The sequence below is a fragment of the Notolabrus celidotus genome, chromosome 21, assembly GCF_009762535.1.
Source record: "Notolabrus celidotus isolate fNotCel1 chromosome 21, fNotCel1.pri, whole genome shotgun sequence".
NCBI classification, from domain to species: domain Eukaryota; kingdom Metazoa; phylum Chordata; class Actinopteri; order Labriformes; family Labridae; genus Notolabrus; species Notolabrus celidotus.
In genome coordinates this window covers 19421318-19438817 of record NC_048292.1, presented here as the reverse complement: position 1 = coordinate 19438817, position 17500 = coordinate 19421318, and the positions used below count along the sequence as shown (strand labels likewise).

General features: G+C 44.5%; 3 protein-coding genes across 3 annotated transcripts in view; all 3 read right to left on the bottom strand.

Moving 5' to 3' along the window:
- Positions 1-2066, bottom strand: part of LOC117805091 (microsomal glutathione S-transferase 1-like) — a 3043-nt gene extending 977 nt beyond the window's left edge. Inside the window, exons 1-2 of the mRNA XM_034673679.1 lie at positions 1935-2066; positions 289-425 (exon numbers count right to left, since the gene is read on the bottom strand). Of these exons, the coding sequence (XP_034529570.1) occupies positions 289-405 (117 nt within the window). The 5' untranslated portion in view covers positions 406-425; positions 1935-2066. The remainder of the gene's footprint in view (positions 1-288; positions 426-1934) is intronic.
- A 4789-nt stretch (positions 2067-6855) lies between these two features.
- dera (deoxyribose-phosphate aldolase (putative)) lies at positions 6856-13386 on the bottom strand. The gene is given in 11 exon segments (XM_034674072.1): positions 6856-7198; positions 7333-7482; positions 7890-8002; positions 9713-9841; positions 10213-10276; positions 10278-10320; positions 10322-10346; positions 10467-10562; positions 11273-11420; positions 12161-12258; positions 13243-13386. Coding segments are annotated over 11 exon segments (954 nt in total). The 5' UTR covers positions 13274-13386; the 3' UTR covers positions 6856-7141.
- A 1618-nt stretch (positions 13387-15004) lies between these two features.
- The window catches only part of hmga2 (high mobility group AT-hook 2), a 7374-nt gene continuing 4878 nt past the window's right edge, over positions 15005-17500 (bottom strand). The window contains exon 5 of the mRNA XM_034673860.1: positions 15005-16629. Within this exon, the coding sequence (XP_034529751.1) occupies positions 16579-16629 (51 nt within the window). The 3' untranslated portion in view covers positions 15005-16578. The remainder of the gene's footprint in view (positions 16630-17500) is intronic.

Genomic DNA, 17500 nt, shown 5'->3' with positions numbered 1-17500 from the left:
AAGGTCTGAGTGAATAACACAGACATGTAAACATAGAGGAGGAGTGCTCCATGATGGTTGGACCTAATGAGTATTTTACGAGCTGCTGCCGTGCTAAAGTCCGTGTTTACAACCCACTGAAAGTGGACGATCAGTAAACACACGAAGGTTTGCAGACTCTCTGATTTCAGCTCTTTGGTTCAGATTAAACTCTGAGCAGAGATGATAATACTACATCGCTCTACGCTGCAGGAAGCACAGAGACCTGATTTAAACCTGAGACGTATCATCAGGTGAAGAAAGACTTACTCCTCTGGTGAAGCGGAAGAAAGCGGTCATTGGAGACATCAGCATCATCTTCACAACGACCACGGCAGCATAGGTGCTGAAGGCCCGGAACACCTCATCCTCCATCAACTTCATCATCCTGGTTACTGTGAACACCTCTGAAGAAGAAGAGACTCAGTCTACATCCCTCCTTTAACTATGAGTGACGACAACAAAGTGTTTTCAAAACAGCCTGCTACATACTGCTTACTAATGTAGTAGGCAGTAGGTATTGCCTACTACATACTGCATTTGAATTTAGTATGTAGTATGACTGTTCTGTTGGATCTGATATGCAGTATGCTGGGTCAGACGTCACTCAATTTCCGGATTCGGAATGTGAGAGTAAACAACGGCCAAGCTGATAGAGAAACTGCTTCTTTAGCATTCACTTATTATTTAAAAATTTAGGAAGTGGTTTGAATGGCTTTCAATAATTTTCACTGCACCTAAAAACTGAGTTCCCTCCATCAAAAAAAGAAGAGAAAATAAGAAGCGTAACTTTAGCGCTGTGCATTGTGGGAAACAGTACGCGAGGCAGACTGATCAGATGCATAGGCCCAATCTCAATGTCCACCCTCAAGCACTCACTGACTTTGAGGCGCGTTCCCGCTAAGTCCGTGAGGGCTTAGGGCTGCTGGTTAAGCATTCTGTATGGTAAGAGCCTGGATCACATGGCAATCAGGCAGTCAGTCCCTTAAGCGCCTTCAATTTGAGGAAAGTAAAAATTGTGCAATAAAAAATCCTAATATCGCTAAGGTGAGCTGGTGAAGTCATGCAGGTGACTTGAGAAGTCTCAAAGTGCTGTCCCATTCCCAGTTCAACAGTTCGAGCCCTTACAGCGTCCTGCCCTCAATCACTTTACAGCTGACGTCAATTAAGTCAAGAAGGGCTCAGTGCTCAGGGCTCAGGGCATAGGGAGGACATTGAGATTGGGCCATATTGTGAAATTTTCCAGAATCAGTAGACATCCGGGGAGTTTTGGCATAATGCAGATTTTGCTCTTGTTCACATACTACTTACTACATACTGAATTTTGGTCAAATCAGTACATACTGCTAGTATAGTAAACGGTTTCGAAAACCGCCTCAGTCTACAGCCCTCCTGTAACCAGAGGTGTCAAGTAACCAAGTACAAATACTTTGTTACCTTATTTAAGTAGAAATTTTGGGTATCTATACTTTACTGGTGTAATTATTTTGTATTACTGTGTCTGAGTCCTTCAGTGATACTTTAAGTAGTTTCGAAAGCAATACTTTCACACTTTTACTTGAGTAAAAATCTTGAGCTGATACTTCAACTTCTACAGAAGTCTTTTTAAACCCTAGTATCTGTCCTTCTACCTCTGCCTTTAACTAGTGAACACCAACGAAGAAGAGACTCAGTCTACAGCCCTCCTTTAACTAGTGAACATTCTACTTTCTAAACACACCTGTTTATGACCTGCAAACACTCACACAGAGGCGCACACACACACACACACACACACACACACACACACACACACACACACACACACACACACACACACACACACACACACACACACACACAGACTGCAGGTTTAAAATCATGGAACAGTCAAAGTTTGGTCAGATATCTAAAGACGGCTAGGCAGCTGGACCTACCTCGGCCTGGGACTCTGCAGAAGTGGGACAGGTCTGGATCTGTTGCATAAACAAAGTCCGTCCCCTCACCCAGAGAATGAGTGGGTGGAGCCTCTGCAGAATAACAAACTACTTCCTGTAGGAGCGTCTCTGTTTCACACACTGAACACACACACACCCACACTGAACACACACACCCACACTAAACATACACATTCACACTGAACACACACACTGAACACTGAACACACACACTCACACACATACTGAACACACACACTCACACTGAACACACACCAGTGGTGTAAAGAAACGAAGTAAAAGTACTTTGTTACAGTATTTAAGTAGGTTTTGGGGGTAGTTATACTTAACTTGAGTTTCTATATTTTTTTGCAACTTTCACTTTTACTTCGCTACATTAAAAAGAAAAAAATGATACTTTCACTCCATTTATATTGTCACCGCCGTTACACGCTACAAAATAAAATGTGAATATAATTGTCTCATGACGTATAGATTATCGGGACTGTGCGTGCTCATCTCAGCGAGACCACCGGCGATAGTGGAGATACCGCCACACCACCACCTGCTAGTTGTTCTTCAGGAGAAGACGGGCACTCGTGGCCATATATAAAAAACATTTTGGCTTTTGTCGGGATGACAGATTCATCCTATGGGATGGAGTGCCTCCAGTGTTTGCTGAAAAACACCGAAATAATGGCGTTCCAAAACTCACCGCCAAACCTCAAAACACACATTGTGGTAAGTGAATGAACTAAGTGTAGTAATAAGTATGGATACCATATTGTCAATACTGAAATCATTCCCTTCTGTTTGCAAGTTGTTTGTGAAGCTGAACACACCTCTGCCGCTGCAGCCTGTGAACGAATATTTAGCATTGCAGGCAGTGGCGGAGCCAGGGGTGGCCATGGCCTCCTCTGAAAAACTGATTGGCCACCCCATTTGCCACCCTGAAATTCTTAAACATGTTTGGCTATTTGCCATGTCAGAGGCATTACTTATATTCAAATCAGCTATTGTGTTTCAGCAAGCTGCAGAGACAGTAGTTTCTGTGGATTTGAATATTATTTTTGTTGATGCTTTGACTTTGGACAATCATCTTCATTTTGAGTCCTTAAAGAGTTCAGTTCAGCAGATTTAAATGTTGACACTGTCGAGTTACATTTTTAATGTTAACGTTAGAAATCTTCAAAAATGTAACATTTGTTAAGTTATTTTATAAAAAGAAGTTAAAGTAGATGTGATTATTGGAAGTAACCCTCCTAGGTTTGGGGTAAGCCCATAATGTTTTCCACGTCTGGCCAACCCTTCAACACTCAGTGGCCCAGTTTGGCCACCCAAGTCAAAACTGTGTGGCTCCGCCACTGGTTGCAGGGCTTGTCTTCAGCTCACGAAGAGCACGACTGAACTCTCACCAGCTGAAGATGAACCACAAATTTGTGGACTTTAATTAAGGAAGGGAGGGAGCAGGGGAGAAAAGGAGGGAGCACGAGGAGGGAGGGAGGGAGGGAGGGAGGGAGGGAGGGGAGGGAGGGAGAGAGGGAGCAAGAGGTGAAGGAGGGAGAAAGGGAGCAAGAGGAGAAGTGAGTTGAGGCAGGGAGAATTAAACTTAATAAAGCTTGTGAGAGAAAAAACAATTTCTAGCTGTTTTGTTTCTTTGTACATTTACTTTTGATACTTAAGTACATTTAAATTTCAAGTACTTTATACACCACTGACACACTCACTGTGAAGTCTCTTCTGCCTGTCTCTGGCTCAGTTCTGGAGTGAAACACATATATGTGTGTGTGTGTGTGTGTGTGTGTGTGTGTGTGTGTGTGTGTGTGTGTGTGTGTGTGTGTGTGTGTGTGTGTACAGAGGTACATTTTCAAAGTGTATTGTTGAGGTTATAGCCAGAAAACTTATGAAGGACTAAACTTCTCCTCCCAGACGAGCTCCCTGTGATTCTTCCTCAGCTTCATCCTCCTCTTCTTCACAGCTCCATCAAAGCAGCGTGAACACAGCGTCTGCAGACTGTGGCGAGACTTCAGCGGCGAGGAGTCACTCTGATCACTGCGGGCTCAAACATTGCTGTCATTTCCCTTTAATCAGACGACTGTCAGCGAGGTGTGTTTGGAGAGCCAGGTGCTTGAAACAGTGTGAGCGAACAAAGAGCCGAGTCGTAGCAGCATGAGGCGCTTTGAGGAGAGATAGAATCACCTGATGATGAGACGCAGCTCGTTATTTCTCCTGTTCACAGCCTCCTCCCTGTCACCTCCCAGTCAGCCCTGCACAGGTACGCTCAGCGAGGGGGGCTGGAGGGGGGCAAGGTGTGGGTAAAGTGTCTGTTTGGCCTGAGGCGTGTTTTCCTACATGTGACACGCAGATACATGTGGTGGCATGGTGATAACCACAGGTGAGATCCTAACAGAGGAGGAAGGTTTTTCTTTAAAGGTACCAAAACCTGCAGTTCCTCCAGAGTCCACTAGTGTGTCTCCTGCAGTTCCTCCAATGTCCTCTAGAGTGTCTCCTGCAGTTCCTCCAATGTCCTCTAGAGTGTCTCCTGCAGTTCCTCCAGTGTCCTCTAGAGTGTCTCCTGCAGTTCCTCCAGTGTCCTCTAGAATGTGTCTCCTGCAGTTCCTCCAGTGTCCTCTAGAGTGTGTCTCCTGCAGTTCCTACAGTGTCCTCTAGAGTGTGTCTCCTGCAGTTCCTCCAGTTTCCACTAGTGTCTCCTGCAGTTCCTCCAGTGTCCACTAGAGTGTCTCCTGCAGTTCCTCCAGCGTCCACTAGTGTGTCTCCTGCAGTTCCTCCAGGGTCCACTAGAGTGTGTCTCCTGCAGTGAGTCAGTCCCCATAGAGCCCCATGTTAAAATTACAGCAGAATTAAACATGTTTACAGCCTGGTACAACTGTTCGGCTGAATATTTAACTCACCTGTTTACAGCAGGTTAAGAGTTAAAGGGAGGATTAAGGGCATGGCCTCTTTGAGGGACAGGCGTAAGGTGCTAGCTTTCTGCTAGGTGTCCCCTCAGCTCGTTCGGTCCTTTAACTCAACCTTGGGTCGTGTTTGTGGTGTTCGTTAATGAATCAGCACTCTGGATCCTCCCTCTCCTCCAGATGTGGTCATTTCTGGCTCCACAGATTATTCATGATGTCCGCGTTATCCTCAGAGCGTGTTCGGCTCCAGATGATTGCAGTGACGTTTAATTCCTCAGACCAGTTTACAGCTGATTGATTGTTTTCCTGAGTCCTCCGTGGACGATCCGTTATGATCACACAGTTTTTCTCTCCACCGTCAGTGCAGCAGGATTTTAATCCGGGCCGCCCTGATGGAGGACGCCAGCGTCTCGGGTGGACCTTAAATAAAGGTGGTCTTTGTGCAGTAGAGGAATAAGCGGCCTGTGATTTCCCAGCAGGGGGGCCGATGGTAAAACGCTGCATTGATTGTGTGCCAGCAGTACCAGTAATTGTGATTCTGGCTGCGGCACGCTCTCATTGATTTCTGCTGGTGTCCCACCACAAAGAGCCGGACCGTCATCTTAATGCCAGCAGCCGCTCACATATTGATTTAATTACAGAAAGCCTCCAAGCCGCCGGACACATACATTTTTATATTGATCAGCAGCACGTCCACATTACTTTCAGCACTGTCACATGCAGCCAATCAATGAACAGAATGCTGAGTGTGGACCTGCTCAGGTACAACAGGGCACAATAAAAGTGTCGGAAGATAATCAGAGGAAGCTGACCTGCAGGAGCCCTCTCTTTACCACACCTGTCTGCTTAACCCCACTGCTGCGTGCCTGCATGCGTGAGTGCGTGCTCTGATAACAGTGCAATGATGACTGAAGGAGTGTTGGTTGAGTAGCTGCAGAAAACTGCTGGCTCCCTCTCTGCTACACAGAGGACATACATCTCTTGACAGCAGGACAATTACCAGATAATTTTATCCATAATGAAGCTTGTCCTAATTTAATCCATAATAATGCTCGTCAGTCAGTCAGTCAGTCAGTCAGTCAGCCAGTCGATGATGAAACTAAAGAAGGTCTTCCGTGTGAAATCTCTCTCACGTTCTCCACAGATTTCTGCGTCGGGGGAGGAAGAGGAAAGTCTGAGAAAGACTTCATGAATCCTCCCAGAGTGATCACTCAGAGTTTCTCCTTCAGAAAGTTAGAGCCTGTTTCAAACTCAGTTTACTCCACAGTGTTCAACCTGAGGCCTGTAGACCAAATCAGGCCGTTCAAAGGAAAGTGATAGAAATTTGAATAATACTGTGACTCACTCAGTCACACAGAGCTCTGCTTTTATTTCATGTCTGAACTGAAACTCGTCAAATCAACAAACTGTGTCTGTAAGAAATCCACTTTCATGAACATAAACAAAGAGCTCTACGGGTGCTTTAAAGAAATGTCCCTCACACCGGGGAGGTGGTCTCCACCGCTCACGTGAACGTCTGATATCAAAGAGCACGTCACAAAGGAAACAACATTTAAATCTGCTGACCGTCATGAGGACTCAAAGTCACCCGCCAAAGAACACGTTCCTCACTGACACAAAAACAGCTGATTTTTTAATACTTCACTCTGTCTCACTCCGTCTCTCTCTCTCTCTCTCTTTATTTGAAGTCACCCCGCCCTTCACTTCCTCCAATCTCAGCATAACTTCAAAGATCCAACAACTCCACAGAGACGCCCCCACTAATATTCTGTCCATACACACTACAGAGTGTGTGTGTGTGTGCGTGTATGTGTGTTGATCTAATGCTGCAGCTGAATAGAGGACCAGCAGCATGAAGCTCTCAGATTCTCTCAAACACACAAACACGCACGCACGCACGTGCACATGCACGCACATGCACACGCACACACACGGTGTCCTCACAGGTACAAACAGTGCAGTGTGATTAATTTTGTATTTTCAGCAGCTGAGGAAAAACAAACTCATTATTTAATCACTCTCTTTATTCTTTTCTTAGTCCGAGTTTCATGTTTTTCTTTGTTCACATGAAAAAGTTTCTCATACACACACACACACACACACACGTATGTTTTTAATAATACACACTGAAAAGGAGTGTGTTCTCACAGGTGTGTAACTTCTTGGTCTGAACCTGTAGTCTGTGTGTGTGTGTGTGTGTGTGTGTGTGTGTGTGTGTGTGTGTGTGTGTGTGTGTGTGTGCGTGTGTGTGCGTGTAATCAATTTGATGTCGTCAAACAGGAGGGCACATGATCAGGCCATGGGCAGCTCGTGATAGGCTGCGTACTGTCCAGTCACATGATGGTAGATCTGAACGGAAACAGAAACAGAAAAGGTGGGAACAGTGTGTGTGTGTGTGTGTGTGTGTGTGTGTGTGTGTGTGTGTGTGTGTGTGTGTGTGTGTGTGTGTGTGTGTGTGTGTGTGTGTGTACATCTTCCCTCACCTGTCTCTCAATGTCGGCCAACAGGCTGCTGGCTCCGAGGCGGAACAGGTGTGGGCGGAGCCAGTCGTCTCCCAGTTCCTCTTTGATCAGAGCGAGCCACAGCAGAGACTCCTGAGCTGTTTTGATCCCCCCTGCAGGTTTAAAACCCACCTACACAAACAAACACACACACACACACCTCTGTCAGTACACACACTTCATACACTGCAGTGTAACATTTGCAGGTGATCCCTACAGTTTCAAAACCCACCAGAGGAAAATCAGGAACAAAAATCATTGATACGAGCTTTCATTAAAATATCTACAGACCTCTGTTTGAGTTAAATTTGTTTCATCATTCAAAATTTTAATTAATCAGAAATCCAGAATCTCAGATTTTTAGGATATTTTCTCAGATCAATACGAAAAGATTTACAATAAATATCGAAGTTCTGAAACTAACTTCATTTCTGTATTATTATTTAGAGCTCTTTCATCATGAATCATCACGCCTGAGTGTCAATGAGCTGACAGAGAGGACAGGTGAAGTTAACAGGTGCAGTTAACAGGTAGTTTACCTTGTGTCCTGTAGACAGGTAGTAGTCTCTGATGGCCCTCACCATCACTATGGCGACGGGGTAGTTGGCGTTAACAGTTTCTTTTCCTGTTGATGTTTTTATAAAGTCTGAACCTGTTGAGACGCGGACACAAACACACAGACAGACAGACAGACAGACAGACAGACAGGCAGGCAGGCAGGCAGGCGCACACACACACACACACACACACACACACACACACACACACACACACACATTATATATAGTATTTGTAGTTGTAATGGTCACACCTCAGAGTCTCAGGTTCAGGATGTTACGTGTTTCTTTATGTGAACACCTGTACAGGTAGATTGAACAGACTGAGACATCTGCTAACAGCTCACAGAACTGCAGCTGAACTCTCTCCATTCATCTAGTTTTATCGGCGTTCTGATAAAAATAGAAGACAGAGTGAGGCTGGGTGATAGATTACCCACAATGCCCCGCTGTGTGGTGTAATGACGCTTCATTAGGGCTGAACAGATGAAGAACATTTTGGGTCCATTAAAGACGAGTTCAGCGTGTTTCTCTCTCGGTGTTAATTACAGATAATGGATCAGCATTATTAACGTGATGAAGCTCATTCATCCTCACAGTACAGGCACGCTGAGCTACAGATTAATACCAGGATTATCATTAAATACGTCAAATTATCATTTAATATGTGAAATAATTTAATATGTGATCATCTGGTTTCTACCAGCTGACGGACCAGTACAGCGCACAGCCGACACAAAGACATTTAATCATCACCTCTAGAACACTCTGCTCTATAACCTGTGTGTGTGTGTGTGTGTGTGTGTGTGTGTGGTGTGTGTGTGTGTGTGTGTGTGTGTGTTTGTGTGGTGTGTGTTTGTGTGCGTGTGTGTATGAGAGGGAAAGCTGAGCAGCAGTGACACAGTTAGGACAGAAGTGGTAACTACACTGAACCTTCAGGTGAACCTGAGAACAGACATCCTCTCTACTTTTAAGAGTAGGCTTCAAACTTTCCTTTGATAAAGCTTATAGTTAGAGCTGGCTCAGGTTTGGACCAGCTCTTAGTTATGCTGCTATAGGCTTAGACTGCTGGGGGAACTGGCACACTGACACACCGGGAACCTATTTCACCCCCCAACCCCCTCATCACTTATTTTCACTCCCTGTCCATCAAAGTTACTAGCCATAGACCTTTCTTGAGTCCCTGAGCTCCCTTGTCTTGTAGGTTCCTCTGAGCTGCCGTAGACGTCCTCCTGCTGTGGAAGTTCCAGACTCCAGCTGATACAGACGTGCTGGACTCCAGCGGCAACAGCTACTACTACTCGTCTCATCACTATCACCGCTCCCTCTGTCTCTTATTCTCCTCTTTCCCTCTTTCCAGACCCAACTCGGTCCAGGCAGGTGGCTGTCTAACATGAGTGTGGTCCTGCTCGAAGTTTCTGCCTGTTAAAGGAAGTTTTTCCTCACCGCTGTAACTAGCTAAATATTGCGAGGTGCAATGCTCATTAAGGGTGTTGGCTCTTAGTTAATAATATAACAGAGTACGGTCTAGACCTGCTCTGTTTGTAAAAGAGTCTTGAGATAACGTTTGTTGTGATTTGGCGGTATACAAATAAAGATTGATAAGCTCAGTGTGTTAGCTCAGCTATAATTCTTACGATTCTAAAAACAGACCTACCAGGTCCAACCTCCTGAGACCACCCTCCCTCTTGTTGACAGAGACAACACGCTGTGAGAGGAATCGGTGAACAAATAACTCAGGACACTTTCAGGAAAACTCCCTGAAACTTCACTCAGAGGACACAACAGACTCTGTTAGGACGTACCGGCCATCATGGCCACCAGGCTTGCTCTGTAGACCACGCTGAAGGAGCCCAGCTCCCCGATCGCCAGGATGGTCTTCATGTGAGCGTCTCCACACGCAGACCTGAATTGACAGATCTCATGATACAGAGCTGCAGGGAGAGGGAGAGGTGGGGGGAGGGAGGGAGGAGAGAGAGAGAGAGAGAGAGGAGAGAGAGAGAGAGAGAGGAGAGATAGGAGAGAGAGATGAGAGAGAGAGAGAGAGAGAGAAACATGTCTTACTGCTATATACATAATGTGTGTTTTGAAAGTTTAAACCTGCTGATGAAGAAAAAACCACAAAACTGGAACCCATATTCACAGATTATCATCAATAAATAAATAAATCAATGAATCAACAAATGAAATAAATGAATGAATGTTTGTGTTCAGTTGTTCTCATGTTGTCAAGATTCTAACTTCAGTCAGAGTCATGACCTTAAGCCACTTCCTGTCTGTGCCTGGTGATGAGACCTGAGGTTACCTTCCCACTGTCCAGTGATGGCGAGCGTTCGGTTGATGACGATGTCAATCTCCGTCGCTCCGTCAGGACACCGCCAGGCGCACTTCCTGAAGGCGGGTCTCAATGGCGTCGACCTGCAGGGAAACCTGTCGCCACTGTTGGGGGGGGGGGGTTAACAATTACTGACCAGTACCAGGTGACCTCTACACCAGGTAACTTACACAGCCAGTAAGTAAAGGGTTAATCGAGGTGTGTTGTGGGGTCAATTGACTCACCTGAGGCAACAGGTAAACTAGAGTTAGCAGCTTTCAGAGATTTACTAGCGTCAGCAACACGTGCAGGATACACACACACTGCTGCTGTGGTTATACCTGAAAAAACACAGACACACAGACACAGACACACAGACACACACACACACACCTCATTACACAGCAATCGACAAAAGGACATGTACACACATCACAGAACACACTGCCGCTACAGTTCAGTGGTGTGTGTCGCCCCCTGCAGGCTAATCTCAGGTACTAACACACATCCTAAACAGGCTGCAGAGCTGGAGGTCGAAGGTCACAGTCCACAGACTTTACTTTGCGTTTAATTATCTTAACATCCTGCTGAACTGAGCTTCTGCTGCCCGAACACAAAACTCTCTCAGGAGAACAGAGCTCCAGTAATCCAGGAGTTTGATCTCCTAATCTGGATTAGCTCCATTTTTCTTCTTCATCAAAAACAGTCAAATGTCTTTTTGATCCAATAAACATTTCCATTTTACTTCTTTAAGAAACCTTTAAAAAGATTCGATCAGTTATCCTCACATACAGATTATATTTATTAATAAACGGATTGATAAGCTCCTGAAAACAAATCATCTCAATTCTGATCCTCAAAGCTCTGAAGAATCAATAATCAATAATAATCAGAGCTGCTCACAGCTGATCCCCACAGAGAGCAGCTTCAACAGTCACACACCTGAGGACACACCTGGTACCTGGTGCGTGTGTATGTGTGTGTGTGTGTGTGTGTGTGTGTGTGTGTGTGTGTGGTGTGTGTGTGTGTGTGTGCGTGTGTGCGCGTGTACCTTTTTCATGCATGTCCATGCTCTTCAGCAGGTCGTATCTGATTGGTTGAACAGCTTTCAGACACAGACGGTGCACGTTAGACGGAGTGTCGTCTCCGGCCAGAGTCGTCAGGTCGATGCAGGTCACGGCCTTCAGCAGCCACGCCGCCTGCGGACGCGCAGAGAACAGAAGTTATGAAGACATGTCAGAGAGACATAGTTCATCTCTGTGTTCAGGCCTCCTGCAGGACAATCACAGAATCCACCAACATGTTGGAGGAGCTGGTTTCAGTGTGTGCTTAGCTCAGGTAGCAGAGTACAAACACAACATGAGCTCCATCACACGCTGTGATACACTGAGAGATGAGGCTCAGAGAATCAACAATTCATCAATCAATATACAGTTAGGCCCAGCTCTGTACGCCATACAATGACTTAGAATTAAACAATGACGATGTGCGGTAGGTGCATCCTTTCTACTTTCATTCAAAGGTATTTACATCCAAACCAGGGGAACGCTGAAGGAAATACAACACGTTTTATTTGCTCTCCACTTTTGAAGGGGACCAAAAATAATTGGACGATTGGCTGCTCAGCTGTTTCATGGCCAGGTTTGTATGATTCCCTCTTTATATCATTAACAAGGAGCAGATCTACTGAATTAGTGTAATGCAGACACATTGAGTTAGTGTAACACACACACAGTGAATTAGTATAACACAAACACAGTGAATTAGTATAACACAAACACAGTGAATTAGTATAACACAAACACAGTGATTTAGTGTAACACAAACACAGTGAATTAGAGTAGCACACACACAGTGAGTTAGTGTAACACACACACACAGTGAATCACAGTAACACACACACACTGAGTTAGTGTAACACACACAGTGTGTATTTTACCTGCCACTGTTTCTTGGGTGTCTTCAGGCCATGGACTTGTTGAGCTCTCTTCAAGACGGCCTGAGTGTTCACCCTCACCTTGTAGACCCATTGCAGGTCTGACACACAGGAGCACGGCAACATGGTTAAAAAAACCACACACACACCAGAGGGTTAATATCTGTAAATAAGAAAAACACACACGCACACACACAGAGTGGTGTTCTCTCATGTGACTGGTGGATCATCAGCTCTCTCTCTCAGAGACTCGGCTGCTGAGGATTTCAGGCTGTATGGAGGATCAGTTCTAACCAATCAGACCTGATCAGTGTGTGAAAGTCTGCAGGAGTTTAGTCCTGAATGGACTATGAACAGGATCCTTTCAGATCCAGCAGAGTCTAAGTGGATCTCTGGTGGACTGTTCTGGAAAAAGAGAACTCCTCAGCAGGTCAGGGTAGTCTGATCTGCATGAAGTAAAACCAGCACACTGTATCCCATTAACTGTGTGTGAGCATACGTGTGTGTGTGTGAGATCAGAGACGGACTGACTGTCATGAGATCTACATTAACTACACAACTATACACCAGTGTGACTGAGCGCAGAAACATCAGACTGAACAGAGTCTGTTACACAAGACTAAATATGAAGATATGACCCTGCAGCTCTCATCAACCTGTTTCATACTCTGTGTGTGTATGTGTGTGTGCGTGTGTGTGTGTGTGTGTGTCTGTGTGTGTGTGTGTGTGTGTGTCTGTGTGTGTGTGTGTTAGTGTCTTTGTGTCAGTATCAGTGCGGAGCAGGTCAGTCACCTGTAGCCTGTGAGTCATTAACTTGTGTGTTAGGTCTTTGTGTGTGTGTGTGTGTGTGTGTGTGTGTGTGTGTGTGTGTGTGTGTGTGTGTGTGTGTGTGTGTGTGTGTGTGTGTGTGTGTGTAACACGGTGCAGGTTGAGCTGCTCACACACTGAATACAGGTGTTATTATCATCAGCATGTGGACACCTCTACCTGTCAGTGAATCCACACACGAACCAAACGCACGTGTCTTAATAACGGTCAGACATCATTAACGGGTCTGGTAGGTGTCGGTGTGATCCGGTTCTTACCGAGTTTGGTCCCGGGGTTCCTGGCGGACATGGTGAGGAAAGACCTGATGTATTCAGGAGAACAGCCGAAAGTAAGAGACTCAAACCAGCTCTGCACCAGAGTTACTAGCACAACGTCACTTCCGTAAGCCGGTTTGTTCCGGAAGAGGAATTCCTCCAGAATAAACTCCAACAAAAGCGCTGTAAAATTTAATATCTAATATTTAATATTTCAAATGGTTAAGATCAGCGGAGAGCTGACACACAGAGGACCAGAGGGTCAACGGAGAGAGAGAGATTATGTTTTTTAATCAATTAACGATTATAATTATCTATCATTTTTATATTATTGTTTCAGACTTTTTGATCTAGTTGTGATGTGATAATATCATAGACTGTATAAAATATAATATATTGTATTGTATGTGTGTGTGTATGGTTTGATGTGGTTTATCATTAATGTTATTATTGTTATAATGTATTTTATTCATGTTTTTATTATTCTGTTGTTTTATATGTTTTATACTTTGTGCAGCGTCTTTAAATTTTTAGAAAAGCGCTTTATAAATAAAATGTATTATTATTATTATTATTATTATTGTTATGATTTTTATGTTTTGGCAAAATTGTTTTTAACTTTCATGCCAAAAAGCTGTTTGAATTGATTTGAGAAAGAGAGAAACACTGTCATCCCATTACAGTCACTAACCATAGACCTTTCTGGAGTCCCTGAGCGCCCTTGTCTCGTAGTTTCCTCTGGATCTCTGCTGCTGTGGACGTGCCAGACTCCAACGGCTTCAACTACTATCCTTCACACCACTATCATTTCTCTCTCTCTTCATCTCCCTCTATCCCTCTCTCCAACACGGTCTCAGCAGATGTGTGTCTAACATGAGTCTGGTCCTGCTAGAGGTTTCTGCCTGTTAAAGAAAGTTTGTCCTTGCCACTGTAGCTTGCTAAATGCTGCAAAGTGCTCTGCTCATGGTGGATTAAGATGAGATCAGACTGAGTCCTGTCTGTACGATGGGACTGGATCTTATCCTGTCTTGATGTTGGGTCTTTGTTAATAATAGAACATAGAGTACGGTCTAGACCTGCTCTTTTTGAAAGAGTCTGAGGATAACATTTGTTGGGATTTGGTGCTTTATAAATAAAGATTGATTGAAGATGTTTATATGGGTTAATGTTGACAGGAACACAGCAACAGAAATAAAGAAATACTGTAAATCTTCAAAGGTTCAGCAGATTCATCGATTAGATTATAAAACATTAGGAGCATCTCCTCCACCACATCCAGCAGCCGGAGACCTTCTAGCTCCCTCAGACAGGGGAAATTTCCTGCTGGGAGGAACAGGTGTGACCAAGGCTGTATGACAGAGCTGAGAGGAGTGTCGCTCCAAACCTTAGACTTTTTAAACTTTAAACAAACGACACAAAACAAGATTCATATTTCCATCAAACAAAAACACTACTACTCTGAACAGTTAAAATAATTATTGTGCTCAATAAATGGTAGTGAATAATAATAAAGACAGTAAAACAGTTACACAGTAAGAGTTCAATAAAAAACAAACACAGAGAGGATCCAATATTAAAAAACATTCATTCAGATTATTCAGAGATTACATTTCCAATCTGAGACACAGAAACGTACACACTCCAACACCTGAACGTAACCTGTTGAATATAAGGTTAAAAAAAAGGTTGTGTGTGTGTGTGTAGTGTGTGTGTGTGTGTTAGTGTGTGTGTGTGTGTGTGTGTGTGTGTGTGTGTGTGTGTGTGGTGTGTGTGTGTGTGTGTGTGTGTGTGTGTGTGCTAACAGTATCATGATATCTACTAACTAATCACATAATGTCTAAAATAAACAACATCAGGAGGAGTGTTTAAACCTGAATGTCCCTCTGAAGGTGAGTGAGATGCTCTCCTGGGAAAAGGTCATAACCCTGCAGTCATCAAACCCTTGAGGTAGCTCTGTGTCCATCTGAGGTTTGAGTGTACGTCTGAGGTAACATCATAAAGGTCGTACACAAACACCTGGAGATACTCATAAACAACAACACGCGAGTCACACACTCTTCTTATAAACCACTGTGTGCATCAGGAAATTCAAGTTTATCAGTCCAGAACAAAGACCTGTGCGATTAAATGATACAGCATAGAGGTACACAAGAAACAGTCATGATGAGGGAGCTGTCTTATGATTGGACGATACTAAGTGAGGGTTAACTGTGATCGGTTGAGGTTAACCAGGGTTAGTGAGGGTTAACCTGGGTTAGTGAGGGTTAACCTGGGTTAGTGAGGGTTAACCCGGGTTAGTGAGGTTTAATCATGGTTAGTGAAGTTTAATTAGGGTTTGTCAGGGTTAACCAGGCTTAGTGAGGGTTAACCAGGTTTAGTGAGGGTTAACCAGGATTAGTGAGGGTTAACCAAGGTTGGTTAAGGTTAACCAGGTTTAGTGAGGGTTAACCTTCAGGTTTACCTGCAGGCTCAAAGAGGTGTCGTCAAATGAAACCCTGAGTACAAACCAGGTGAGATACCTGCAGTTAATCAATGTATGTAATGATCCTCTGTCAGCATGTCTGAGGTATCCTATTTATGTTCTCCCTGTTTCTGAGGTTAATCAGTGTCTGTAGGTATGAGGTTCATAATATACTGCCAGTCATGGAGCTGTCTGTGAGGTTTTGTCTGTGAGGTTTCATGTGTGAGGTTTTGTCTGTGAGGTTTGGTGTGTGAGGTTTTGTCTGTGAGGTTTTGTCTGTGAGGTTTGGTGTGTAAGATTTTGGTGTGTAAGATTTTGTCTGTGAGGTTTTGTCTGTGAGGTTTTGTCTGTGAGGTTTTGTCTGTGAGGTTAGGTATGTGAGGTTTGGTGTGTGAGGTTTTGTCTGTGAGGTTTGGTGTGTGAGGTTTTGTCTGTGAGGTTTTGTCTGTTAGGTTTCGTTTGTGAGGTTTTTCTCTTTGAGGTTTTGTCTGTGAGGTTTCGTGTGTGAGGTTCCTTGTGTGAGGTTTTGTCTGCGAGGCTTTGTGTATGAGGTTTCGTATGCAAAGTTTTGTCTGTGAGGTTTTGTCTGTGAAGTTTCGTGCGTGAGGTTTCGTGTGTGAGGTTTCGTCTGCGAGGTTTCTTGTGTGAGGTTTCGTCTGTGAAGTTTTGTCTTCGAGGTTTCGTGTGTGAGTCATCCTCAAAACAATCCTCTCCGTGTAGCTGCTCAGGGAATCAAGGAACCAGAGAGACACCGATCATTAACAGATCAGACCTCTAAGGGAAATATAAACATGGAGAAACTGACAGGGAGCGGTGTGTGCAGAGTTTCCCTTTAAAAAGCTGAAGGTGATAAGGTAGAGGTATGACGATGAGGAGGCTTAATCTTCCTCTGCAGCATCCTCTTCTTCTTCTTCTTTTTCTTCTTCTTCCTGTTAGTATGAAAACAGGATGATGTGTTTAAGCTTAACCACTCTGTTGAATAGAACTCATTTCATCCCTGAGTGGCTCAGATATCACCTGTCACCTGTCCACTCACCTGTCCATTCACCTGTCCTCACACCTGTTCACTCACCTGTCCACTCACCTGTCCTCACACCTGTTCACTCACCTGTCCACTCACCTGTCCTCTCACCTGTTCACTCACCTGCCCCCTCACCTGTCCACTCACCTGTCCACTGACCTGTCCCCTCACCTCTCCACTCACCTGTCCACTCACCTCTCCACTCACCTGTCCACTAACCTGTTCACTCACCTGTCCACTGACCTGTTCACTCACCTGTTCACTCACCTGTCCACTCACCTGTCCACTGACCTGTTCACTCACCTGTTCACTTACCTGTCCACTCACCTGTTCACTCACCTGTCCACTCACCTGTTTATTCACCTGTCCTCTCACCTGTCCACTCACCTGTCCAATCACCTGTTCACTCACCTGTCCACTCACCTGTTCAGTGAGTTAATGAAGAAACTAAACCAAGCTCAGTGAGAGTCAGCTCAGTCCCATTAGCAGACTGCAGTGTTAGCGCTGACAGGGTTCAGAACATCAGTCTAACTCGCAGCGAGGGAAATAAACCCTCTCTCCTCCATCACACAGTCACATATCTGTACGTCACTTCACAGACAACCTCTGAGACAGCATCCTTTATCCTAACGTTTAATCTTTTTATACTGAATCAAATATGTGAACATGATGCAAACAAACACATAGCTTTAAGATCTGAGCAGATTTCTTTCCCTGAGCTCCTGACACAGATGGAAAAACAAACTTAATAGCAACAATTCAAGAACTCTGTATTTCCC